This window comes from Neovison vison, chromosome 6 (assembly GCF_020171115.1).
Source record: "Neovison vison isolate M4711 chromosome 6, ASM_NN_V1, whole genome shotgun sequence".
Taxonomy (NCBI): domain Eukaryota; kingdom Metazoa; phylum Chordata; class Mammalia; order Carnivora; family Mustelidae; genus Neogale; species Neogale vison.
This window is the reverse complement of record NC_058096.1, coordinates 200,961,192-200,988,808: the sequence shown is the minus strand read 5'-3', so window position 1 is coordinate 200,988,808 and position 27,617 is coordinate 200,961,192. Positions and strand designations below refer to the sequence as shown.

The window sequence follows — 27,617 nt, the reverse complement described above, 5'->3', positions numbered from 1 at the left end:
GCAGGAACCATGTTTCAGAGGACCGAGCCCAGCATGCTGACTTGGAGCCATTGTGCCCAGCCTTTGGTGGGGACACAACCCAGCCCTGTCATAGCTCTGTTTTGCACAAACCACCAAATGTCTCCCGAGCTGGAGGACACAAGATGTCCAGATAACTTGCAACCGGGGGAAGAGCTAATACCGAACTTTCTTTGATCATTTTAGTTAAGAAATGCCATGGTAAACCGGAAGACTGGGAAGTTCTCCATGGAGGTGAAGAAGACAGTGGACAAAGGGGTACATTTTTTTTTTTCTCAAACCTTCTTGCCTCTTAATTTAAAACAACCCACTGTGAAAAATTAGCTTTGAAAGCTCTATCTGGAATAAATATCTTTCGCTGAGATCATTTTTCTCTTGTCTTTACTTATCTCAAATGAGATTCATGTAGTACTGTTAACCTGATCATAGTGTGTCCATTTGTTTTTATTTGTTTCTGAAAGCTTCACCTAGCAGACTAACCGTATTTTCTTCTCTCTACGACTTTTTTTTTTTTTTCAATCTAGAAACGGGTTTTGGTGATGACAAATGACTACTATTATACAGACATCAAGGGTACTCCTTTCAGGTAGAGCTGACCATAATACATGGACATTCCATCAGATCCATCAGTTGTGTTTGTACAAAACCTGCTGAGGCTCTCAGAGCTCATCATCTGAAGAGAACCAAACACCCTGCCGAAAGGCTGGAAAGAGTGAGGAAGGGGCTTTTCCCAGGCTGCTTTTGTTTCTGTTTTCCAGAAGGGGGAAGATGGTTCAGGCTCACCTAGGAGAACTCACTCGATTGGTCATGGCTTTTGCATCTCATTATCAAGCAAGTCAGCTTTGGGGGTTCCAGCTAAGGGCGGAGTGGGGGCGTTCAGAGGGCTGCCAGGTCCTTAAACCATCTGGCTCACTTGCTGCCCAGTGAGCTCCATTTCACCTTTTATTTCCATGATCAAGCAAGCAAGCCTGTGCACGAGGAGGTAGCATACCCATCCCTCCATGTTGTGCGTCCATTTTAATTTCTCCAAACTGTCCTTCTGTGCCTGTCTACCTCTGGATCCTGTTATCGCTCTGTGACTGTCCTGAAAGATGGCTTGGCCTCACTGCCTGCTTTCAGACATGCATGTGGCCTCCTAGAGGCTCCTGCTACGATGCCCTTAGTCCTGTAACACCTATTTAAGAAGTTATTTCTGTGGGGCTGCTTCACTCCCGAACCGAAGACTCACAGAGCTGAGGAAAGAAAGAATTTCCTGACTCTCGATGAATCAGAAAAATAAATTAGGGCATTGTGTTGCCGTAGACTGCCAGGGATCCTGAGTTTGATTCCATTTGGAAGCAGAGTAGTCGAGGGAACCCATGACCGCTAAGTGGGTTTGTCACACGAAGAGACTATGTTTCCAAAATACATTCTCTTCCTTTAGAAAGGAGCTTAAATCAAGCCCAAGAGAAGGGTCAGGGGAGCATCTATTAGACTAGAAGCCCAGAACACGTTAATGTGGCCACACCCTAGTATTGGGAAAGTTTTCATTTCGTCCTAGACAGGGGATTCATTTTCCCCAGTCGTAAACTCTAGGGTCTGAAAAGCCCCATGTGAGGCTGACTGGGAGGCAGGAGCGCATAAGGTAGTGGTGAAGAGTAGGGCATTTGGTTCTCCCCAGGGCATCTGAGAGAAGGGCGAGAGCAGTTAGTCCCATCTCTGAAAATGCATGTGGGCAGCAAAGGGCTGCCGGCGCGTCCCGGAAGACATGGCTTTGAAGCAGCTGATTGAACCTCAGAAAAACCAACACCAATGATGACCAGTGGGGTTTTGAAAGTAAACTGTTGGGACAGTTGTTGACAGAACGTGAGATGGAAATGTGAACATGGAAAATAAAAAGTGAAATCACAAGTCTATTCCAGTCGATGCCATGGGTTTCAAGGTCTGTTTTGTTTCTCTGCACAGCTTAGGGGTGGCGCTCTCCAGAGGTCACGGGAAATACTTCTTCCGAGGGAATGTGACCATTGAAGAAGGTAAGATGCCGTCTTGACCTGTCTTATCCTTCCGTCCTGGCCATTTCACTCAACTAGCTGTCCGCTTGATGGGAGCTGGCCTTCCAGATGGTGGGACACCCCAACCCCCCAACTCGTGGTGGCCTTCCTGATGATTTCATTTCTTTCTCTTCTGCTTCAATTCACAAAACTGCTGAACCAACCCAGGGTATTATCCACCGACTATATTCTTCCTAGGCATAAAAATCGCTCTCAAGAAAAATACAAAATAGTGTAAAAATTCAAGCCCAGGGAGAATAGCATGGAAACAAAGATATGCAAGCCTTAGTCTCCTACACAGCTGAGCCACAAGTCTTGTTTCTGCTTCAAGCAGTTCAAGTCCAAGGGGAAATAGGATCATTTGGATGATATACACAGGTCCGAAGGAATAAAGAACATTTTGAGATTCCCAAATCCTCTTGTCTTCATAAAGCTCAGGCACATCTAAACTCCCAACAAGTGGTAGCTGTCATTCTAGTATTTTAAACTTTAAAACCACTGTCATGCCCACAGTGTCCTTTGCCACAAGCCAGTAACTCAGTGCCTCAGAGAAGGGACCTTCCCTGGTATCACTGGCTCATGGGGAGGGTGAAGCTGACCTCTGAAAGTCTCTGCTCCCTGAGTGGCCCCGGTAAGTCACTCACCCAGTGTGGGTGTAGATTTTATATCTCCACGAAGAGGAGCAAGACCAGACCAGGGCTCTTCCTGAGTGTCCCCAGAAATTCTGGCCAAGAGCAGGAAGGTCGGTTATGAGCCAGTTTTAATTAGTTAGACCTGATTACAAGTGCATGGGGTGAACTTCCAGAAGCTAGACCCTCTCGGGGCTTACTCTGATGATGTAGTGGAGAATGAAGAGATTGGCACTCCCTGAGATGCCAAGTTCCACAGCCAGCTTTCTGGGGGTACTGTCAACCAGTGTGCATTATTTTACAGGTGTTAGTTTTTGTCTCCCAAATAATCATAAGGTCTTAAGGACAAGGAAGGAGATTGAAAGGTTTTGTTGTGCCCACTAATCCGTCACGTGGTATCTCTTCCCAGAGACTAGAAGGAGGGAGCAGGTAGCTTTGTAACCTGGGCAACAAGATACTCAACAAGATGTGTTCTCAGAAATCTTTTTTTTTTTTTAACTTCTAGAATTTTCTGGATGAACGAGCCGTGTGTAGCTCATGTGAGCCATGTGTAGCTCTGCAGATTATCACTGCCCATGTGGCCAGAAAATTCATGTCTGAGCTATCTGAGGTCAAGCTGAGGAAACAGCTCATGGTCAAAACAATAGAAAGAGAGTTACTAGTGGACTGTTGGCTTCTCATGCATCCATTCCCTTAGCCAATCCTCAATACAGAGGCCTGCCTCTCTCTCTCTCTTTCTCTCCCCGCCTCACCGCCACACACATTGTTTCACACTGTCGTTTGAGTCATTCTTCATTCACTGTCTTTTACGCTGTTCCATAGCTGTTATCCTGAGAGGTCACAGAGAGAATTTCAGAACGCACTGTAGTTACCATGTTAGAAATTGGTTTGAATCCCAGCAAGGAGAAGAGTATCTGGTTTTCCATACCAGCGAGGTCAGATCTTCCTCTGTCGGTCCTCTCTCAGTCCTGACAACCTGGAGAGCTGGACCTGAGAAAGCAGCTTCCTCTTGGACTATCTGATCGAGGCTCTTGTTCTCATAAGGGCCACAGCACGGTCATTGTTCTGCTCTGTTCTGGGAAAAGTTAGGCTTTCCTGGGGATGGCAGCCACACTTCTGTAGGATCTTCTGTAACGAACAGTACTCCACAGAATGTGGGCATTCTCAGCATGGTTTGCCATCGTATGTACTACAGAGATGGTCAACAAGCAGTCAGATTGCCGACAGTGTAAGGAGTTGCTACTAAAGCTGAAGGTATGGGCTGCAGTCTACTTGCTGAAATTGTTTCTCTTCCGAATCTCCTTGACACTTTGTATCATATATATGTACATATATATGTATATATGTGTAATGGTATACATATGTGTGTGTATATATATATGATATGTGTTTGTGTATATATATGTGTGTGTATATATGTATATACACTGTTACATATGTATATACATATATATATATCATTATATATATATATAGAGAGAGAGAGAGCATAGTAGTTCAGTGAATTAGAGCTTATGTCATTATTGTCTGCATTATCAGTCATCAGTAGATGTCGTGTCAGGAGAACCAAAATCAGAGGTGAGCAGCTTAGAGAAAAATTCCATTTCCTCGGTTCCCTGGGAACTCAGAGAGGAAACAATCAGAAAGATCTCCCTTCTGGGGATTCATCTGTAGGACCTATGAAACAGAGCCAGAGAGGGCTTTGTGGATGAGAACAGATACTAGAGAAATTCATAGAGTTGACATCATTAACCCAATATTCCAGGAAGGTAAGACCTCAGGGCCTTTGCACTGGTTATTCCTTCTGTAGAGCTCTCTCTCCCAGTTATCTGTATGGCTCTGTCTCTCACCTCCTTCAGGTCTTTGCTTAAAAGTCCCTTCCTCACTGAAGCCTTCCCTGACTACCCTACTTAAAAGGGGAATTCTTTCTCCTTTATTTCCTATCTCTGGCTTGGCTCTTTTCCTTCACAGCTCCCATCACTAACTGATATGCTATGTATTTTAATCTTATTTGTGTATCTCTTCCCACCACTAGAAGACAAATACCATGAGGGTGGTGATTTTGTTGTGTTCACGGCTGTAGTCTCAGGGCCCAGAACAGCATCCAGCATACATTTGATGTCGGGAGGGAAGGCAGGAAAGGGAGCAGGCAGGGAGAAAGGGAAGAAAGGATGGACAGAGGCAGGCAGGGATGGCTGCATAGATTACCCTGGGGACTCATCACTGTCCCATTTAACCCTCTCAAGGAGTCCATGGGTAAGGCTCTATAATCCACAACTTCCGACTAATCGAACTGAAAGAGTTGAAATGACACCCCCAAAATCATTCAGCCAGTGGGTGTTGGAGCCAGGAAATGACACTTGGCTCCCATATGATGATATTCTGTCCAATGTGCTCCCTACTTCCTATAAAATCAAGCAGGAGTGTGCAATATTAGGTCTAGTGTTTTGCTATTTGTGTTATACATTTGTATTTGAGGAGGAAATTGGCATCCTGAGTCCAGTAGGATACTGTGGGCCATTTGGGAAACCCTGACCCCCTCCAACAGGCTGTATGCACCATCCAAGTTCCCGCGGTCATTACTCAGAAGTGTGTGTCTGCTGATGAACCTTCAAAGTGATTTCACGTGAAGCTATAATGAAAGAAAGTGATTCCACAGAGTTAGAGTGGTCTAGAATGTTCTGTTAAAAACTCCCCAATTCCCTGCAAACCCCAGTGGTCCCAGCTACCTTTGTGGACCCATGGCTCATTTTTACTTAGGATCTTGTAACAACTAGCAACGTTTCCTGGTCAAAACCAGTTGAGTCTTGGCAATTTCCTATCGTTCAACCTATCGTTTTGCCCTCACAACCACAAAGCAGTTAGGGACTTTGATTATTCCTGTTTTGCACATGAAGAAACTGACATGCGGAAAAACAAAGTAACCTGCTGACCTCACGCCTGTGTTAAGCGGCCCAGTCCAGCTCCCTGCACGGGCTGGGCGGGGCTCCAGCATCAGCGTTTGCACCATCATACTAAGCTCGTCTCCTGGACTCGCTGGTGTATTGTGAGTTCACGGAGTTCAGCCTTTCCTGGGTTACTCAGCCTGGGAAGGCTCCAGGTGGTGGGCGAGGGAGATGGAAGTGGGGAGAGAGTTCCGCGTCCTTTCCTTTGTTTGGAGTCCTGCCTGCAGAACCGGATCTCTTTGGGGTTGATACCTACTTGTCACTGCTCGGCGGCCCGTCCCTCAAACACTTGAAGCACAAGAAGATAAGGGCTGTCGGTGACCCATGCAGGTGGTCCTTACTCATTAACCCTTTCTCCTTGACCTCCAGGCCTGCATGACTTAGAACACCCTGACGTGTCCTTGGCAGATGAATGGTAAGAACTAAACCATCCTTCATCAGCACGGGTGTTGCTTGCCGTCTTTGATTTCGAGTCCTCTGTACTCTCTTCCAAACCCTCCTGGCTCAAAGGCGAAGGAAGGTGATGCAGCAAATCCTCCTATGTTCTTGTTTTGGCCCCTGTCACGGCCTTAGGTCCTACTGCAACACTGACCTACACCCGGAGCACCGTCATCTGTCTCAATTAGAAGCTATTAAGCTCTACCTCAAAGGCAAAGAACCTCTGCTCCAATGTGAGTGTGCTTTTAACACGTCCTGTCCGGGTATGCGGCCATAGTAGGGGGGGCGGTTCTCTTTTTTTTTTTTTTCTTCAAAGATTTTATTTATTCATCAGAGAGAGAGAGAGGGAGAGAGAGCGAGCACTGGCAGGCAGAGTCAGAGGGAGGAGCAGGCTCCCTGCCGAGCAAGGAGCCCGATGTGGGACTCGATCCCAGGACGCTGGGATCATGACCTGAGCTGAAGGCAGCTGCTTAACCCACTGAGCCACCCAAGCGTCCGGGGGGTGCGGTTCTTAAAGCTACACTTCCCCTCAGCTTTCACAGGAAGCTTTGCTTTGTCTGGGATTATCAGCCCCATGAGAGCCACCCAAATGTCCGCTTCCTGTAGGAACAGGAGGAAGAGTGAGGGCTCCTGAAAGTTACGCAGAGCCCCCAATCCTAGTCCAACCCTTCGCATTGGATTTGTCCCCCTACCGGACCATTTTAGTGGAGCACCTGAGTGGCATGGAAATGTTATCACTGGGAAGGGACTGTGAATATGTGCTCCGTTATTTTACAAATGAGAGATGAGGGCAGGGCATAGGACTCCTCTCGGGCCATACTCTAGGTCTGGTTCTCTCTGGAGCGGGATCACCACGTTGAGGTGTTGCCTCCCAAGGCATAGAGGCTGCTGCCTGTGCTCCTACCAAAGGCCCTTGAGGGCGCTCACTAAGTCAGGAATGGCCCGTGGCTGGTGCAGAGGGGGCAGGGAGAGAGCTCAGTTCTGACACGCATCGAGTGCATGAGCAGCCCCTGGACGGGCAGATGAGTTCCAGCAGCTGGTCTGGTCAAGGAGAGATTGGCCACCGGTGAGCCCAGCCCCTGGACGGGCAGATGAATTCCAGCAGCTGGTCTGGTCAAGGAGAGATTGGCCACTGGTGAGCCCAGCAGCTGCTCCTTCCGCTAGCCGGTACCACTTCCGTAGTGACGGGTGCAGTCCTTTATGGGTATTCCCTCACAGAATCCCCACAGCAGCCCTGTGAGAGATGCAGCGAGGTTCGTCCAGCTTCTAAACTACAGCTCTGTGGAATGGATTGACTTTTTGGCACAGGCTCCAGAAGAGAAGAGATCAGATGAACATCACATAAGCCTCATGTTTCATTGTCTTGGACTGTCTGAATGGCATATTTAAAAAACAAAGGTACAGGGGTGCCTGGGTGGCTCAGTCTGTTAAGCATCTGCCTTAAACTCAGGTCATGATCCCAGGGTGCTGGGCTCGAGCCCTGTGTCAGGCTCCCTGCTCAGCGGGAAGCCTGCTTCTCCCTCTCCCTCTGCTGCTCCTCCTGCTAGTGCTTGCCCCCTCTTTCTCCTTCTCTGTCAGATAAATAAATAAAATCTTTTTTAAAAAGTTTAAAAAATAAAAAATAAATAGAAAACAAAGATATAGAGATAATATTAAAAATTTGCCTTTACCCTTCAGCTTTATGAAATCTTAATATTTTGCCATATTTCCTTTGGGTACTTTTAAAGGAATGAAACATTACAGATAATATTAAAGCCCCCGAGTACAGTTCCATTTGCCTCCCAAAGAGAATCACCCCCACCCCGAACTGGTCTCTTACCTCCCACGGATCTATACTGTTACTTTCTCTCTACAGCTATCTCTAAACAGGATGTACCATTATTTTCATTATTTTGCGTATTAACATTTATATATGGTATACTATTTGTATTACCTATGGTATAATATATGTATTGCTCTACAAGTTGTGTTTCACTCATGGCATTTTGAGATTTATGTGTTGCTCATTTACCTCTGATGCATTTATTTGGATTACTCTCCGGTATCCCACTACAAAACACTATTTCAGTCTATCCGTTGTCTTTCTGATGATGAGTTGTTTTCAGTGTTTGCTTTTATAGCAAAATGCCACTTCCTGTGGGACCCCAGCCGAGGGGAGGAAGTGATAATTAGTTGGCCCCTGGTCTGGACTCCTGATATCCCCCAGACTCCTTAACATCGCCGGCAAGAGTCCTTTTGGATAGGGTCAGATTCCCCACTTTAGATTGGGGTGGGGGAAACCACAAAAACAAAAACGTTTTATTTATTAGAGAGAGAGAGTGAGCAAGAGAGCACAAGCCAGGCAGAGAGGGAGAGGGAGAAGCAGGCTCCCCACTGAGCAGGGAGCCCGATGCAGGGCTCGACCCCAGGACCCTGGGATCATGACCTGAGTTGAAGGCAGACGCTCTGCTGAGTGAGCCACCCAGGTGTCCCAACAAGAACCTTCTAAATGGAAGGAATCACAAAATAGGAGTGTTTCATTATCACATCCCTTCCTCTTCTTACAAATGACGGGAGCAGGGCCCTGAAGAATTGCAGATTATGACAGGACAGAAATGAGGACAAACAGAGCGAATTTCTAAGGCACGCTGGTCTGCGGCGCGAACTACTGCGCCGATGAGACTATCCATTTACCGTCATCTCCCTCGAACGCTTTGGGGGCCCCCGTGGTGCTGGCCTATCAGGTGTCAGAACTGTTCCGTATTTTCAGCTGGTGGGAGGTAAATGCATAAAGTGGGAGAAAGCCGCCTGCAGTTCCTATAAGTGAGCGAGGCGAGCCCCTCGTGTTCCCCCTGCGGGGACCCCAGCCACAGCCATCTTCTCAAGTCTGCCCCTCCCAACAGGTGATAAAGAATTGATACAAGAGGTCCTGTTCGATGCCGTGGTGAGCGCTCCCATTGAAGCCTATTGGACCAGTCTCGCCCTCAACAAATCTGAGTAAGTGTTTGCACGTGTCCCCCTTTCATGGTCATTTCCCCACAAGCCGTCCGAAATATGGTTATGGTTTAAAGAACTAAACTGTTTTAGGAACTTGGTGTTAAAGTGCTTTAATTTTCCCCAAAGCTCCAAACCACAAGAGCTCGAGCAGATTAGCGGCTCGGGCTTGGGTGGCAAGCTCCTGGGTTTGACATATAATTTGAGTTTTAGCGTTACATGAAATTTCGTGTGCTGAGGTGGGGGGTGCTTCCCAGGGAGCAGGAGGCAGAAGGAGCACTTAGCTTCTTGCCTGCCGTGGCTCCTGCTGCTTCACAGTCTGGAGGGGACTTGGGATCTGGGCCAGGCTGGGTTGTAAGTAGGATGGGAAAGTAGGAGCTCTGATTCGTGAGGGTGTCAAGATAGAACCCTGTGGTTTTAGTGTTGAAGCGGAGGATGTGGGGAGAGGGGGCTGGGCAATGGTCATTGTTATCAAAGGCTTTTGGCTCCATTCCTTTCTTCACCTTCCCTTTTGTATATTCTCTTCTATCCTATCTATCATTCATTCTGTTCTCATTCATTCATTCATGTTCATCCATTCATTCATTCACTCACTCATCAGATACTGATTGAGTGTCTGTTTACAAGCCAGGCACTGGAATAGATGTTGGTGAAATGGAGCTAACTCAATCAAACATAGTCCTTGCCATCAGGGTGTCTGTGGTGTGTAGTATGCCAGATTATTAAGAATTGTGATAACTACCTTGAAAGAAGTATAGGAACATGTAGAGTATGACAGGGCCTAGAGTGGAGATGAAAGACAAAAGGTTTTTCTGGGCAGAAACCAGTTCAAGGGTTGGGGAGCATTCTAAGGAAAATGGAGCAGCATGTGCAAAGGTCCTGAGGTACAATAGTACTTGACACATTTGAGGAATTTAAAGAAGGCCAATGGAACTAAAATATAGAAGGTAAACTGGAAGATGTAAGGAGATGAGGTCGTAGAGGGGCCAGATGTCTCAGGCCCTTGGGAGTCAGGTGAGGGATTCTGGATTCAATGCTATGAGATTTGTAAAGTCATTGAATGGTTTTAAGAAAGACGTTTTAAGATTTTAAGAAGGATATGATCATTATTGCATCATTAAAGAATATCCCTCTACTGCTATGCGAAGAATAGAGTTTAGTGGTGTAAGAACAGTAATAAAGTCTTCTACAGCATTTCAAGGGATTTTCCACTTGGACCAAGGCAGGGGCACAGAGAGGAAAGATCTTCTTGTGGCATGCTTCAGAAATGAGACCCCCCACTCTGACCCCCCCCAACCCCGATTTGATGATGGGTCTGCTGAGTGAGGGGAGGAAGGCTGAGCTGTCAAGGATCATTCTCGGGTTTACAACACGAACACCTATATAGATAGTGGTTCCATTTCCTAGGACAGGAGACAATGAAAGAAGACTAGGTTTGGGATATTCAGGCATGTCCAGAGCTCTCTTCTAGATGTTTTAAGCTCAAACCTCCCAAGTGGAGATGTAAGACAGGCCGTTTACTCCAGGAGTCTGAAACCCCAAAGAGAGATTACCATTCTTATTATACTCGGGGGTGTCCTTGGACTGCTTACCTATGTGGTTCTTATTCCCTGGGTAGGTTGGGGAAGAATCAGAATCTTTCCTGCAATTGCATTCTCTGGTGGATGTGGAAATGTTTCTTTTAAGCTCTCATGAAACTCAAAATCCTGTGCAAAGATTGCTGATTCACTCCTAACACATGCTAAAGATTTCCAAAATGGTAGCTTACTTTGTAGTCCACATCTGTAACTGATTGGACAGCCTGGCTTTCCAATATGGGTAGGCTGCAAACAGAAACAAACGCATAGTGTTGGTTTTTATTCACCCCTTAAACACTAAAAGGTAGTATTGGCCACTTTGACTCCCATCAAAGATCAAGAAACCAAATTATTTTATATTAAAGATGACATGGATAGTGCTTCAAGTGAAATTGCTACTAGCATTTAGGGAAGTGAGGCAAAGTCAAGAAACAGTATTCTCTCCATACTTTCATCGTAGAATGAAATTTTGTATGTGTGGACGAGGACCATTTGCTTTTTTGTGAAAAAGCAAAAAAGTGGCGGGCATTGTGAACATCCTGAACTTGCTCAAACATACTCAGTTTGCCTTGAAAGTGGAAGAAAATATCTTCAGTGAATTTTAAAATAAGTTTGCTTTGAGAAGGCCATTCTTAGGGGTCCTGTGCATGGTATCCTACAGGGCCATTTGAAGAAATCATTTTTTTTACTCATCTCTTTGGGGGTGGTGGTAAGACTAAGTCTATGCTCTGGTAGAAGGTATAAGATGGTGACCTGAAATGGTTTAGAATTCAGGTCCTAGACATTTCTAGGCTGTAGAACCTGCAGACTGGATTCCGTGGCTCAGTTGCTATTGTCACTAATGACGGATTCCACTAATAAGATTCGATTTATTTGGTCAATGCAAAAAGCTTCCTCTAAGCATTTTCATCCTCTCCTTTAAGTTTTTCCCATTCCAGCCCACTGTCCTGAGTTTGCACCCAGAACCCTCAGATAGTGTGTTTATTTAGTCTGGGCATGCATTCTGTTATGGTGCTTTGGTGTTCTTAGGGTTTTTTTTTGTTGTTGTTGTTGTTGTTTTTTAAGATTTTACTTATTTATTTGATAGAGATCACAAGTAGGCAGAGAGGCAGGCAGAGAGAGAGAGGGAGAAGCAGACTCCCTGCTGAGCAGAGAGCCTGAGGCAGGGCTCGATCCCAGAACCCCGGGATCATGACCTGAGCTGAAGGCAGAGGCTTTAACCCACTGAGCCACCCAGACGCCCCAAAGGAGCTCTTAGTTTTTGTGCAACAATTACCACAGTACTTCTGTGGGGGGTGAGTTTGCCTTCTGTCCTTGGTGCATGTGCACATCTGTGTGGGTGTGTTTCTATAATTTCTTTTTAAAGTTCAGGTTTCAAAACTATTTCATACAACATTCCATCAGTCTTAAAATGCAAAAGCCATTATCTGCACATTGTCTGGAAGCATCCCCTCTCCCCCAACCCGTTGTCTGCTGCTGTGTTTCAGAAATTCTGACAAGGGCGTGGAGGTTGCCTTCCTCGGCACTCGGACCGGCCTCTCGAGGATCAACCTGTTCGTCGGGGCTGAGCAGCTCACCAATCAGTAAGTAGGAAGTCTCCTCCGCAGGGGCCCCGGGAGCCGCTGAAATGGGAAATTCAAAGGGATGCTTGTGTTTCTTGATTCCACTGTAGAAATAAAATTCAGGCCGCCCTGGGCCTGCTGACATTGTTCCCCCTCTGTTCTACCATGGGGGCCCCAGTGTGTGTGTTCACCTGCCTATTGGCCTTTCCACAACCCTTTGTTCTTCACGCTCGCTGGCTTCTGTCCACCGTCCTGGAGTCCTCTCCCGCGCTGGTGAGTCATTGCAGGATCTGGCGATGGTGGGGCGGCTGGGGCAGCAGCCAGGAGGAGGACTCCTGATGAACGGCTCCAGGGCATTCAGCTGCTCCGCGGTTGTGCAGAGGAATTCCTGCCTGTCCAAGAATCAGGATTTCAAGTCTGTTGTTTATTTGTTTGTGTATATGCTTTCATAAACCTCGGAGCCTCTGCGTGGGCCTGAGGGCCGCGGAGTCCCACACCCGGGAGTGGGCAGTCTGGTGGGACTTGGGTTGGACAGCGTTTCCTTGTGCTTCCAAAGAGACCCAGATGGACAGCGGGCTGGGCTTCCCCGAGTCCAGGACCCAGATGCCCTTGGAAAGCACTGCTCAGGCTCTGTGTCTACTTCGAACATCAGGGTCTTACCACTTCAAACTGGTGTTGGAGCGGAGCTGGAGGGAGCTTGGGAAGTCTTTTCTGACCCTATTAATGTTTCTCAGTTTTGTTTTGTTTTGTTTTGTTTTGTTTCTCTGAAGTAAGTGGCAATTTTAGGCCAGGGACAAATCTAGTCCAAGATTCAGAAAGTTTGCCAAGTATGGATGGGAGGGTTCAGACATCACCATAGGACCTCACACACCCTGACCTAGGGATACCTGGGGGTGAATAACGAAGCCGCAGGCCGGCCACTGATCTTACAGGGGCTGGCCCCATGGAGACCCGAGCAGGAGGTGCTCCTGCCCCAGCAAGCCCCGTTCAGCAGTGCTCTGCCTCTTAGCCGAGACCCTGACTGCAACCACATAAGATTATAAACCAAGTCTGGTAAACGGCATATCAGTAGATCTGGAGATGGCTTGTGACCTGGCTTTCAATTCCTGCTCTTTCTTAGCATCTCAGATTTGTCATTTAGGAGGTTGGCTGCAGTTATGACTCGATTTTTTCCAAGCCCTCTCTAGCTTTTAGCTCCGCCCAATTGTTTTTCCAGAGGGCAAGTTCTTAGAAGGACTAGAAGTGTCAAGACACACATCACCTTCTCCTTTGGGGACCTAGAGAGACAGAAGGAAACACAGAAACTGACTTTCTCATGCTCAGGAGAAAGGCTGTTGTTTGTCTTGAGATTAAAAACAGACAAACCAGAAGAACCACCACCACGATAAAACAGAACACCTTGCTAGTCTGACCTGTAGATCACACTCAGAACTGTTGGCGGAGAGCACCTGGCTCGGCCCACTGGTTTGCCCCTGAGAAACGGCAGTGGTGATCTCCCTGGGTTCTTGTGAGCATCAAAAGAACTATAGACATAGAACCATGTTGAGAAGCTAAAAATACCTGCGGGTACAGGTTAGCTCTGCTCCCTGTGACATTACTACTGTGACCTGGAGTGAGTAGTCATTGGATATCTGGATGGATGAGATCATGTTCCGTCTTCAAGAAACCGATACCATTGGGGGGCAGCCAGGTGGCTCAGTGGGTTAAGCCTCTGCCTTCAGCTCAGGTCATGATCTCAGGGTCCTGGGATTGAGCCCCGCATCAGGCTCTCTGCTCAGCAGGGAGCCTGCTTCCCTCCCTCTCTCTCTGCCTGCCTCTCTGCCTACTTGTGATCTCTCTCTCTCTCTCTCTGTCAAATAAATAAAATATTAAAAAAAAAAAAAGAAAAAAAGAAACCGATACCATTGGTTCATATGGAGGCATCTTGCGGTATATTGTGCCTCTCTGTGTCCATATATATTTATATAGAGGCACAATGGAATTGAGTTCTGTTGTCTTAGGGTCTCGTACCTGTCTACCCCATTCAAGTAAGTGGCATTTTTTAAAAGTTAGATTTATTTATTTGAGAGAGAGAGAGCGCGTGCGCGCACGCCAGCATGGGGGAGGGGAGAGTGGGGCAGCGGGAGAGGGAGAGAGAGGATCGCAGGGGGACTCCCCACCGAGTGCGGAGCCCGATGCGGGGCTTAATCTGACAACCCTGAGCCAAAATCAAGAGTTGGACACTTAACCAACTGTGCCACCCCAGTGGCAAATGGCATTCATTAAGACCCAACTGTTCAGATACACTCTTAGCCAGGGCTAGAAGGCTTTTAGATGTTCTGTGTTTTCAAAGAAGGCATACGGAAAAGAGTGCAAAGCGACGGGGTGGGGGAGGACTAGAGACTCTGAAGCCCCGCGCCAGGACTAACTGGTCCTAGCGTCCGTCCCTTACACCGCGGTTCCATCTCCCAGCACCACCACCACCTGCTTTTAGAAGCACATTGATTCTCGCTCATGGCCCCTGGACTTGAGTTCATGGCCCCATGTCAGCAGCGAATCTTGCGCCTTCAACCTGGCCTCTTAGAGCACGTGTAGGACACATGTAGACGCAGCGATGTCAGCCTCCGCAGGGTGGCTCTGCTCCTCCCAGAGTTCTGAGTCTAAGAGATGACTGCTTCATACCTTCCTTGTGAACCACAGAGAATGCAAGTATACGGGATTCTCCTGAGCTCTGAGAATCCCGTATACTTGTGGGAGCCATTTTCAGTTTCTAGCCTGTGTTCCGTAACTCTGATAGAATCGTGGTAAGTGTATTTTTTTTAAGGTTTTATTTATTTATTTGACAGAGATCACAAGTAGCAGAGAGGCAGGCAGAGAGAGAGGAGGAAGCAGGCTCCCTGCTGAGCAGAGAGCCCGATGTGGGGCTCGATCCCAGGACCTGAGATCATGACCTGAGCCGAAGGCAGAGGCTTTAACCCACTGAGCACCCAGGCGCCCCAAGTGTATTTTTTATTCCCAACTTGTACATGAGGAAATGGGGCTCAGAGACTCAACCTGTCTCACACACCACCACAAGAGCCCCTAGTATCCAGATGTAGGCTTTCCTCCTCCCCAGAGGAATCACTGCTTGGTACTTGTCAGGAACCCGCAAGGTTTCCTGGCAACCAGACCCTCTGCTGTTAACACCAAAGCCAATGGAGATGGAGCACTGCAGACTCCCGCTGGCTGCCCTGGGTGCCAGCAGGGGCTGGTCGTGGGCAGCAAGCACTGGGCCCTCATTACAGTGTTCCAAGCCTATCACCTGCTGTCCTCAAATGTGCCCATCAGTCTAAGCTATTTTCCCACCTTCCGGGCCTGGAAAAGGGCTCCCTGTAGCACCGTTAACTGCTGAATGAGAAAGGTGCCTTCCTCCCCGTGGTTATATGCATCCTGTCATTGAACAGGACCATCGCAAGTGAAAACGCATGGTTGTGCCATGGTGCGGTGTGGGAGGCGGCTGTCCCTTCTTCCCGGGGCTGGGCAGTAGAGTCTCCTTCACACACCTGTCCAAGTCAGGTTTAGGAAGAATCTCATGTGTAAAGAAAAAAAAAATGCAAAAGCTTACATTTCACGGTTTGTGAGTCTTATGGGTTTTAGGATCAGAAAGCATTACCACTGAACGGATCCGTGCCAGGGGGAGCTGGTCTATAACCTCAGTCCTGGGACTTCCCAGGCCCCACAGTCAGAATAATTCAGGTCTGTGCACCATCTCAGCCCCACTCACGACTCCACAGATGGTCTTCTGAATGACAGCAGAGAACCTTTACATGGGAACATGGCCATATGGACGAGGAAATTTGAAAGAATTGAGAAATCCTGTTTAGAAAAGATGTAGCGGACCACTTTGAATACTTGAGGAGATCGTATCAGAATATGAGATTTGACTTATCATGTGATCATTAAGCATACGATGGGTGTCTGATGAGTGCCAGGCCCTGGCAATGTCAAGAAAAATAAGGTCTCTATCCTTAGAGAGGAATTAGGACATAGTAGTGCAAGTTAAAAGGAGGCATATGTCCATGCTAAGAACTTTAAGGGTGGCCTTCAATGGTATGGGTTTCCTCTGGGAGTGAGCTTTGCATCTTAGGAAAAGATCAAGGGACCACTCTTTGGCCATACCCTAAAACTACAGAAAGCTTTCCTGAATTAGAAGCCAATTCAAGTAGTTTCCAAGAACCAAATAATTGTAACTTAGCATATAAATTCAGCCACGCTGTAACAATGTAGAATAGTTGAGTATTTGTCTCCCTTGTCTGTGGGATCCAACTCCGCACTGCGAAATGCTAGGTAGAAAGTAGTGCCATTTCTGATTTCATGAGTAGCCTCTTCCCTGCACACACACTGTCCCCTGATTATTCTCCCTTCCTGCAAGCCCTCTGCAGACTGTGGGCTAGCCAGGCAGTTCCTTCCTCCCCTGAGTCCTACGGTATGTGTGTCTGGAGAGTAGGTAAGGGAGGAAGGAAGGGAGCAAGGATCTCTACACGGCCAACTCCTACCTCTGTTACACTTTTTCTAAGAAAAGTAAAAATCTACTTAAGAAGTTGCTCTTCCCAAGGATATGTGATCAAGTGTGAATTTTAAGGCAAGACAGAGCTTTCTGAATTCCTTTATCTTTGGATATGATTTCTGGAGGCTTTGATTGTTTGCTTGTTTTAGATGCTAAGATAGTCCGTTCACTAGATATACTAGGAAAAATCATTTCCCCCGCTGGCAGTCTGATTGCTGGAGTTCTACAAGGTATTTGGGTAATTTGGGGTGCATGTGCATGGTGTTAGGCTCCCTCTGCACTGGGAAAGGCAGGCTGGGGTTCTGGAAGCCAACACCATTTTTACCCCAAAAAGGTGACTGGGATGCGTTGGCATCTGGCTTTTCCTTATTGAGTGATGCCAGGATCCTCCCCTCCCTCCCCTCCTCCTCCTCCTCCTCTCCCTTCCATTTCCTCTCTTCCAGTTTTATTGAGAAATAATTGGCAAACACAACTGTAAAACCTTCAGATGTACAGCATGATGGTTTGGGTTATGTATATGGTAAAATGATTGCCACAGTAGGCTGATTTAACATATCTCATGAAGATAAATTAACGAACAGGAGAAAAATCCCCCTGTGATGAGAACTCTTAGGATTTAGTCTCTTCACACCTTGACTGTGGGTCCTGCAGCCGTGTTAGCTGTAGTCCCCTTGTGCCATGACAGCCATAAGGACCCACCTGCATTATCCCTGGACGTTTGGACCTTCTCACCACCATCCTCTAATTCCCCTTGCCCCCACTCCCTGCCTCTGGTGACCACAACTCTGATCTCTTTTTCTGAGTTTGGTTGGGGGGGGGTTGTGTTGTTTGTTTGTTTGTTTGTTTGTGTTTCTTTGTGTTCCATTTCCACGTATAAGTGAGCTCATACAGGATTTGTCTATGTGTGTCTGATTATTTCACGTAATACTTTCAAGTTCCATCTGTGTTGTTGCACATAGTAGAACTCTATCATTTTTTATGGCTGAGTAATATTCCATTGTGTGTATTTGTACCACCATTTCTCTTTCCATTCATCCACTGATGGACACTTAGACTGTTTCCCTATCTTGGCTGTTGTAAATAATGCTGCAGTAAGCAGCAAATATCATTTTGAGTAAGTGTTCTCATTCCCTTTGCATGTATTCCCAGCAGCAGAATGGCTGAGTCAGACGGTAGTCTTATTTTTAAGTTTTTGAGGATCCTCCATACTGTTCTCCACAGTGGCTGTTCCAGTTTCCATTCCCACCAACAGTGCACAAGGGTTCCCTTTTCTTTGTGCCTTTGCCAACACTTGCTATCCCTTATTTTTTGATGACAGCGTCCGAACCCGTGGGAGGTGATATCTCACTCTGCTTTTGATTTACATTTCCCTAATGACCAGTGGTGTCGAGCATCTTTTTGTGTATCTGTTGGCCATTGGTATGTCTTTTTGGGAAAATTGTTTATGCAGGTACATTGCTCATTTTTAAATTGGGTTATCTGTGGCTTTTTGATGTGTTCTTATTCCTTTCCATTTCAAGGGACTTCCTGAAAGCTGGAGACAAGGAAAACATTTTTAATGCAGACCATTTTCCTCTCTGGTACCGAAGAGCTGCTGAGCAAATCCCTGGGAGTTTCGTCTACTCCATCCCATTCAGCACAGGTGGGTGTCCTTGTTAGAGGTGGGGGGTCTGTCTGTCTGGTCCTGCTGACCCAGGCATTGCATGCAGGGTGTAGGGGAGCTGTCTGAATGCTGGAGTGAGGCAAGTTCTGTCTTGACAGTGAATGCTGAATATTGGCCAAGCAGTGAACCATCGACCTGTCCCATAAGTATAATGACCCCAAGTAAAATGGAGCTTTTGCTTAACTCGAGTGTGCAAAGAGTGTTTCAGGAAGTAGGATGGGTATTTTTTTACTGTGTGGAATTGGAGTGTAGACATCTCAGTAGATTTTTTTTAATGTTGTCATGGCCCCACTTAGAGAAGATTCAAGGAGGCATAACATCCTTTGCCAGAACCTTCAGTGAGTCACACTACTTTGGAGGCCCACAGTTCCCCCATCAGAAACTAAATTGATTCAGATGCAGGAGGGAAGACTTAGAGATTGTCTGTGTGTAGCCTTGTGCTCTCCTGACAGAGGGTTATGACCAAGGAAAAGCACATAGCCAGTGATTCTTCTAGTCCTAAGATTTTATAATATTAAAAAAAAATTAAGGTTGCCTCCCTCCAAAAAAGAACCGAACACCATCTTATTTCAACCAGGTTTAGAAGCAAAATAAACTGAAAATAGTTTTTAATTGCCCTTGGCTTTTTCTTATCTCTCATAGCTGATACTTTTTGGTGCCCATTTTCTTTAAGACTCTGACTATGCTTTGTAGTTAACTTTGGAGGTGGATAAGACCTAATTCTATAAGCTTGGATTGCTTTGGACTGTTCAAACTATACTTATGTTTTATCTTAGAGCCTCTCAACTTAGTCTTCTGCAAACATTCCTAAATCAACCCTAATGGGGGTTCTCTAGTGCTTCGTGTCCAAGTCCCCTCCCTGACTCTTAATGTCGCTCATTTCCATGAATGAACACATCTTCAGAAAGAGCACTTTCAAAAAGTTTGCAGAAGACATGTTGTTGACAAGAGTTCTCAAATAATTAGGTGAATAGACTCATTAGGAAGAGGGTCATTAATGAAGCTGGTCAAGGAAAGGCTAAATGTTACTGTAGAAATTCCCTGAGCAGGTGTAATTTTAGAAGCAATTATCTTGGATTCTTTCCAGGATGGAGATTCTTGGAGTCTACTCCTTTGTATCCACACCCACACACGTGTGTGTTCTCATAGACAAATGTCCAGGTGACTAAAGCTCTTTCTTTGTGTTTGTTTGTATGATGCTTTATTGTAAAAAATATCAACTGGGAGACAGCGAACTTTCTCATTCTGCTGCAAACCTATCCAGGTCTTCTTTTATCATGTAATGTCATGATACTTTCTCTTTCTTGGTCTTCTAAGAAAAAAATAGAACTTGGCTTGCTAGAATTGGGTTGGAAGCATCAAGTTATCCTTTTTTCTCACAGGATGGGTTTTGCTCCAAGCTGGACAGGGAGAAGGAGCCTTGGGAAATCAGAGTTATGAGCGATCAGCCCCTGTGTATATTTGCTTTGTTACTTTTCACCATTTTCCCTATAGAAACTTACATCTGAGAAAAACAAATTCTGGTTAATTGGGACTGGTGTAGAATTGGTTTTCGGTAAGTGGGATTTTCATTGAACTTTCAATGAAATCCTATAATCAAGAGGAATTTACCTTGTTCATGGTAAAGTTAAGGATGACTTATCTTAGGAGATTTTATTCTTCCTTTGGATTTGGAGAGAATGCTAAACATTAAGTTCAAGTGTTGTGGTGGGGCTCTTCCTCATTTTTTTTGGAGATTTTCTACTGTGTGTTGATTACCTGAATGCACTGGAAAAGAAACTAGTCTTTATTACTGCTTAGACTTGAGCCAGGAGAAAATTCTCAATTGCTTTGGTCATAAGTATATTCAGATTCAGGTCTGCCTTCTCCCTGTTTCCCAATTCAACTGGATCCCATTCCTCAAAACCTTTTATAAGGCAAGCATTGTACTAACAATGATTAACCCAGAGGGTTTGAGATTTCTGCTCAGTGTCTTCTAATTTATGGGTATTAGAATCATTGTTCGTAAATGAAAATCTCTTAGTAGTAATGCCATATTATTACCACATTAATAAAAGTTTGAAACGGAGATGCCATTCTGAGTCTATCTCTGATTGGAATGGGTTTTGCTAAGAAAAACTGAGCTTGAAATTAGAATTTTATAAGTCAGTAAAGTCATAACCAACAAATGAGAGCTGAAGTTCCCAATGCGTGGAACCATTTCAAAACCTTATCTCATGTAGCCCTCCGCGGCTGTATTCAGAGAAGCAGTGTAAATATGTCACTGACAAGAGTAAACACTGTAATTAGGAACCACAAATCATAAAAAGATGTGTTCCCTCCAAGGGTGAGTAATAATTTTGATGTGAAGAGGCTGGACACCCCCACCCACTCGGTACACTAATTCCCCTAACTGAAAGGACTGTCTCCGCAGCACCTGTGGCCTCACAGAGTTGGTCTACTCTGGGTTCTGGGAACCAAGCACCAGTACCCTCTGCTGAGTTGGTGACCGTAGGCCAATAAGATTATCCTCTTAACCTGTGCACGCGACTCTCTCTAGTTTTGTGGTGATGGTTTCTCTTCTTTCAGGAATCGTCAACAAAAGCAACGTGGTGACAGCGAGTACCTCCATCCAGCTCCTGGATGAACGGAAATCTCCTGTGGTGGCAGGTAAAGGATGGATTTTAGTCAATTAATTTAATAAGCATGGCCTCCATTCGATCTGGCCAATCAACGGCTTCTATGCGGTGTGTCCGTTCTTCACAGAGTAAATTTTCAAAGGAAACAAAAATGACAAATTATTTCTTCCTTAGCTTGGTGTCATCGTTACAATTCCAGGTTCTGACAGCTGGCTGTGTTGGATGGAACAACGGGAATCTTTCCCAGCACCCTTCCTCTTAAACTCTGAGCCAGTAAGAAACTGTTGGTACACACAGAGGAGAATTTCTTGGACGTAGGCAGCATGCTCGTTTTAAGTAAGCTCCAGAGCTGAAATGTGCCTTCTGTGGAGAGCCCGAGATTTTCACCCCTCTCCTCCTGCTAAGGATTTGGAGTTAGGTGTATATGCAGGGGCCAGGTTTGGGACCTGGAGAAAGCCGAAATGTTTCATGAGGTAGTCTTGAGTTGTCAAAGAAATCCTGTCTCTGGCTTTTGCCATCTCTTTCACTCTCCAGGGTGGCAGTAGATGTCTGTGGTGCCTGGGGGCTTTCGTTGCTAACCTTTTGGACTGACCAAAAGTCAGACCTAGGGTCTGACTGACTGACCTAGGGTCTGAAACTGCCCCAAGTGTTCCTTGGAGGACAGCTGATGACAAAAATGGAGTCTGTAAGTCTGTCCAGCACATCGTCTATTTCTGACATTGGTGGAGCCATTCATTGGTGGACAGGATGGGCAAGACCCTCCAAGCACCATCGTGATGCTGGTTCGATTTACCAAAGGGAGTTGTTCCATTTCTGGGCAGCCTCCCTGAATGAGCTGTACTTAGGGGGACATTGAACATCAGATATTGTGTCTTTGCACACTGTGAATATTTGTGGGAAGGACTACGAATGGAGCAGACATGTTTGAAGTGGTTGTTCTCTGGCTGGGAAACACTGGGCTCCTTTCCCCACTTTATTTCTGACTTAGCCTATGCATCATAATTGTATTAGTAGGGATTGAAAGAGCTGGGGACAGTTGCCCTGGTTATTCCTGGCTTGTTGGATAGGGGAAAGAAGACGGTCTTATATATCTGACTTGTATAGCCTCTTGAACTAGATAGACCTGTAACTAATCAGCCAGGAGATAAGAACTCTGGGGATTCAGGGCAGCTGTCTTCAAATTTTGTACCTAGCATCTCCTTGAAGAAGAAAGTAGGAGACAGGATCATTTAACTCAGTAGGGTTTACTTTTCTCAAAGGAGGTGAGCCTTGCTTACTAGGGTGACCCTTCCAGCTATTTCTGGCGGCTCGTTATCTCCTTGGATTGGGGCCACTCCCGCAGCAGCTGTCAAAGACATGGTCTGACCAAAGTGACTATGCGTCTGTTTGGAATTTTCTGAAAACATTTTCGTTAGATTTCTGATTCAGTCATCGTGAAGAATGTTCTGTGTGGGCCGTAAGATCACCGTGCCCAGCCCAGCCACCCCAGTCCAGGCTGGCAAACCCAGCTCAAATGTTTCCAAACACCTATTATTTCATAAATGTCTGACTGAGTATGGGTGAAATGGGAACTCAGCCTGGTACTGTGCATGTAGTGTGGAGGAGAACATGAGTTTTCCAGATGGTTTGCTGATCTAAACTGGTCTACTGTGGAGTGACATGGCTGCCCAGAGACCACAGGCAGGTCCTGAGACATGCTTTGGCCAACCGTGAGTGGGTGGAAGAGAGATCCTGCTGTTTACTGCTACTCAGTGTGCATCAACCGGTCCCCATCTTCAGAAGATAATTACAGAGCAAGACAAAGAAGCAAGGTTACCCAAGGAACTGTATTTAATACTTACCTTTCAAAACTGGTGGTGATTAACCTTCTTTTGAAGAGTGTGTTTGGTAGACATAAGTAAAACAGATTTGATCGGTCTGCTCTTGAAGGCCGCTGGGGATGAGGCACCATGAAGGCAATGACCTGAGGAGGACCCCTCCGTCTCCAAGAGCAGAGAGGCCTCTCCAGCTCTCCCCGCAGATGCTGTTGACTCTGACTCACCCATCATGTCACTGTGTGATTAGGTTCAGTAACTTTCTTCTGTGTATTTTCCTCAAGTTAAGTAGACATTGTTTACTCCTCTAAAATAAAAAAAAAGGTCATTTTAATTGGGGAAGAAGCCTTGTTTTGGCAAGGGAAGCTGAATATGTGAGCAGGCTTGCCCCCACCAGTGTGCCTCCCACAGCAGAGGGAAAATAGCCAACTGGCAGTAATTTGGGGTTTCAACGAAATCCTTGTGTTAAATGGAAATGTCTCTGGAAGGAAAGGTGTACAACTTTGCAAACAGGTATCAAGGATGACTTTGAAAGTCCTGTGCTTCTCTCAGGCCTGATCTGGCGTTCTTGCGTTCATTGGCTCTGTGTGTCTGTTTGGGACAGAAAGAGTTGCTTATTTTGTTTTGGTTTTGCTTTATTCTTTTTTTTCCTTTCTTTCTCTTGTTTTTTTCTTGTCTTTTTTTTTTTTTTAAACAAAAACATGTAGATACTCATCTGTCAATGACATCTTTGAAGAAAGGGCAGTCCAAGTGGGCAGGATGCCATCTGTGCGTCAGCCTTTGGTGCATAAATGGGCCCCATCCATCTTCTTGGCTGAGGACGTTGCTTACAGTCCTTCTCTTGAGGGACCTGCCAGCTTTCCAGCTGCCACTAGTGTGCTGGATTTTCTTAATGGCTTTCCCACTGCAATGGAAGAGGTGGTAGGACTTTCTCTTTGGCCTACCAAAAATCTCTCCAGAGCCCTGGAACTTTCTGTGAGTGTCAGGCCCCTCATTCGTTTTTCTGTTGTTACTAGGAACACAAACTTCAGACTATAAAGTCCACATAGGTTTGTCACTCCCTCTGTCACCAGCTAAATGTGTGGTCTTGGGTCTCTGAAGGTCTATCTAAAATAAGATCAGGATCATTGCCTCCCTCACCTTACTCTGGCTTGATTTGGGGATAAAATGAAAAAAAATTAGAATATGAAAAAGTACAAAAATGCTAGGATTTGGGGAGACCTATTTTTATCTTCAAGTAGGCAGCATATTCATTGACTCATTTATCACTATTTCCTGACCCCCTTCTTTTACCAGGAGCTCTAGATATACTCAAGTTCAAGAACCAGGCTCCACAATGACATTCCCTCCCTCCCCTAGAGACCTGTAAAATAGCAGTTATTTTTAAAGCCATGTCCACAAAGGGCAGGTGAATAGAAAAGCTGGACAATTATCTAGAAGGTCCCGGAAGTCAAAGTCTTCGCTCTTTTTCTCTCCCGTCACTCAAAACAGAACCCTATAGAGTGCCTGAGGCACGGTGGTGTGATCTTCAATAAGAATTCTATAAAATGAATTGAACTTGTAGAAACCTGTTTTGCCCTCACTTAGTTATTATTAACTTGAGTTCCATAAGTCATGTAGATCATGTGTTAATTCTCTACTGTGCTCTTAATGAGGAGACTGGGCCCTATTGACCAAAGACTGCTTCTACCACGAGAGGACAGAAATGACATGGAGAGAAAAAGAGATGCACAGAGGGAAGACCTGAGTCCCCAGGGAAGGTGGAACTGTGTGGGGAACTTCTCCCCTCCTTGGATCATTTGTCTACCCCCCACCCCCCATTCTCCTTCTGGACTCACTCTGACAAATACACAATACAGCATCTTGGTTTTCCCGAATGAAGTTCAGATTTCAGGATTTTTTAAATAACAGATAATAAATTTCGATTTTTTTTGCATTTGCTTTACAATGTAAATTTTAGCATATCAAAATCTAGAACCTCTTCTACAAGTGTTCCAGGTGGATTTCTGAAGTAAAATTTAAAAACTCTCCAAAGACAAGGACAGTCGCGATTATCTTTGTATTCCCAGTACTAAGCACCAAGATTGATAGGTGACAAAATTGTCAAAGATTGTGGCAGAATAAATAACTCACAGGAGATGGGCTTCATTTTCTTCTGTCCTGTGTAGGTACGTAAGTGCAAATTGTACTGTCCAGACAAGGAGAACACAGTATTTGACAAAAACTCTAAGAGGCACAGTTAGCAGCTACAACTCCAATCCATGCCCTAGTAATCGGACACAGACCACTATGGATATTTTAAGGAATCGAAGAACTGTATAGTGCCCTAACCTAATGGCAGCTGTGCTGGCCCAGTAGTTATCTCTGCATCAGTAAATGTCTTTTCTGAGGTCTGAGTGTTGAAGGGATGCTTAGAATAGCTAATCTCATCAGCAGCAGAAAAAAAAAAAAAAAAGAAAAAAGCATATGAGAGATCCTAGAGGCATTGTTTTCCTACAGAAGCAATTTTTTTAAGCAGATTTTTTTGAGATGTGATTTACACACCAAAAATTCACCTATTTAAAGTGTAAAATTCAATTATTTTTTGTAAATTTGGCAGAGCTGTGATATGCCAGTCTGTTTCTTCAAAAGAAACATGTTAAAAAATAAAAAGAAACATAAAAATATAAAAAAATATTAAAAATATTTAAAAAAGTAAAAAGAAAGACATTAAACCCATTCATTGGGGGGAATTTGAAAATGGGGTGATGTGGCCTCATTTGCATAATTCTAGGCAGTTCAGTGAAGGGGAATGCTTGATGTTAGGACAGATCTCACTTTAATCAGCTAATTAGGGAACAGATGAACACTGTGGGCCACTAGCTATTGTCAGGTATGTGATATTTAAACTGAGTCTACTGCTTCATATGAACCTTTCATTAGAAATGGGTGAATAATGGTTGGCAAGATGTAGGCAAGTCATCAGATTAACAATATTCCTTTGGTGGCATTTCACGTATTTGGGGCATACTAGCTAACTAGTATGGCAGGAATTACTGCATACTTGTTAGTCTGCATTGCTAAGCTTCTAGTTTGTCAGATATGAGCAATAGGAGTATTTCATCTTGGCAGAAATGAATACTTACTCATTAAACCAGTAGTTCTCCACCAGGGGCAATTCCATCCCACCCAGGGGACATTTGGTAGCCCGCGGCAACATTTTTGTCCCAACTGGGTAAGAGGGGATGCTATTGGCATCTAGTGGCTAGAGGTCAGGGATTCTGCTAAACATCCTGTAAGACACAGGACAGACCCTGAAAACATGAAGAATTATCTGGCCCAAAATGTCAGTAGGGGAGAAATTGAGAAAATGACAGGCAAACTCCAACTTTTAGCACTTTCAAATTCAAATTCAAGGAGTTAGCTCAGTGGGTTAAGCCTCTGCATTCAGCTCAGATCATTATCTCAGAGTCCTGGGATCTAGCCCCATATTGGGCTCTCTGCTCAGTAGGGAGCCTGCTCCCCCCCTCTACCCCCCCCAAGTCTGCCTCTGCCTACTTGTGATCTTTGTCTGTCAAATAAACAAATAAAATCTTTAAAAAAAAAAATTCAGATTCAAAATGTTTTCCCTTATAGGCCCATTTATTAAAAAAAAAAAAAAAACTTGTTCCATTTCTTCATTCTGTAATTAAATCATTCAATACATGTAAATCTAGCACGTCCCCTAGTGCTGGGGACATAGCTGGGAATAAGCACTCTCGAGGTCATTGCCGAGAGTCTGGAGGGTTGTTGGCTGATACACTAGGAGGGCGCTGTTGGCATGGCGTCGCACCTGGAGGCTGGGGTGACAGCTGCCCAGTGAAGAATCCTTCCACCCAAATGCCACAGCACTCCCCAAAAACACTGAGAAAGACCCAGCTGCTGCCAATGGAGAGCTCCGTTTGTGTGGGATGCACAGAAACAGACACGTATTGCAGGGATGGGAGAAATGGGAGGAGGAGGGCGAGAGGAAGGGCCCCAGAGTGGTAAATACTATAGAAAATTGACCGTGTTAGGGCGCCTAATGGCTCAACCAGTGAAGCTTCTGCCTTCAGCTCCAATCGTGATCTCGGAGTCGTGGGATGGAGTCCCCCATCAGGCTCCCTGCTCAGCAGAGGAGTCCGCTTCGCCCTCTGCCCCTCCCCCCTGCGCATGCGCACGCTCGCTCTCTCGCGCACGAGCAAATGAGTAAGTAACTTTTAAAAATCTTAAAAAAGAAAACAGAGCAGGGTAAAGAGAGGAGGTGATGCTGGCTGTGGCAAAGGCAGAGATGCGTGCTCTACTTCACCCACGTCTGTTTGGCTGTGTGGCGGAGCTGTGCCTCTCCAGCCTGGGACGGTTGGGGCAGGTCAGGGAAGGCCTGACCTGAGCAGCGCGTTGCAGCGGGTGAGATGCAGCCACCATGCCCAGATCCGTGGGAAGGGCATTCCAGGCACACGGAACCACTTCAAGAATCTTGAGTGAAATCTCTCCTACATGTTGTAGCCACGTTCCAGGTGGGTGCTGTGAGACGCAGATGAGCATCTCAGGTGTCAGGGGTATTTAGTGCCATCTTGAAGCAGGACCAACAGGCAGGTGGGCAGATGACCCAGGGAGAGGTGGGGCACCCAAGGCAGGTCTGTGTTCTAAATGTCAGCTACGAGGTGAGGCTTTTTATGTGTTTGGTATTTGGTTTTCTGCTTTTTTTTTTTTAAGCTGACAAATAGCAGCAATGCAAGGGCACAAAGAGGTCTAAGCCAGTATGACTGACAACAGCAAACATCACAGAAATGGGTTAATGGCGGGGCTGCCAATTGTGCTGTATTTC

The 27,617-nt window shown here is 45.7% G+C and overlaps 1 protein-coding gene across 3 annotated transcripts in view; it reads left to right on the top strand.

Annotated features, from left to right (window-relative positions):
• The window catches only part of CACNA2D3 (calcium voltage-gated channel auxiliary subunit alpha2delta 3), an 863,447-nt gene that overhangs the window by 680,186 nt on the left and 155,644 nt on the right, over nucleotides 1-27,617 (top strand). For all 3 annotated transcript variants that reach the window (XM_044253365.1, XM_044253364.1, XM_044253363.1), the window contains 9 exons: nucleotides 205-276; nucleotides 543-604; nucleotides 1,963-2,030; nucleotides 5,992-6,037; nucleotides 6,196-6,293; nucleotides 8,943-9,036; nucleotides 12,098-12,193; nucleotides 18,218-18,339; nucleotides 20,929-21,009. In XM_044253365.1, coding sequence (XP_044109300.1) covers nucleotides 205-276; nucleotides 543-604; nucleotides 1,963-2,030; nucleotides 5,992-6,037; nucleotides 6,196-6,293; nucleotides 8,943-9,036; nucleotides 12,098-12,193; nucleotides 18,218-18,339; nucleotides 20,929-21,009 — 739 coding nt within the window. The remainder of the gene's footprint in view (nucleotides 1-204; nucleotides 277-542; nucleotides 605-1,962; nucleotides 2,031-5,991; nucleotides 6,038-6,195; nucleotides 6,294-8,942; nucleotides 9,037-12,097; nucleotides 12,194-18,217; nucleotides 18,340-20,928; nucleotides 21,010-27,617) is intronic.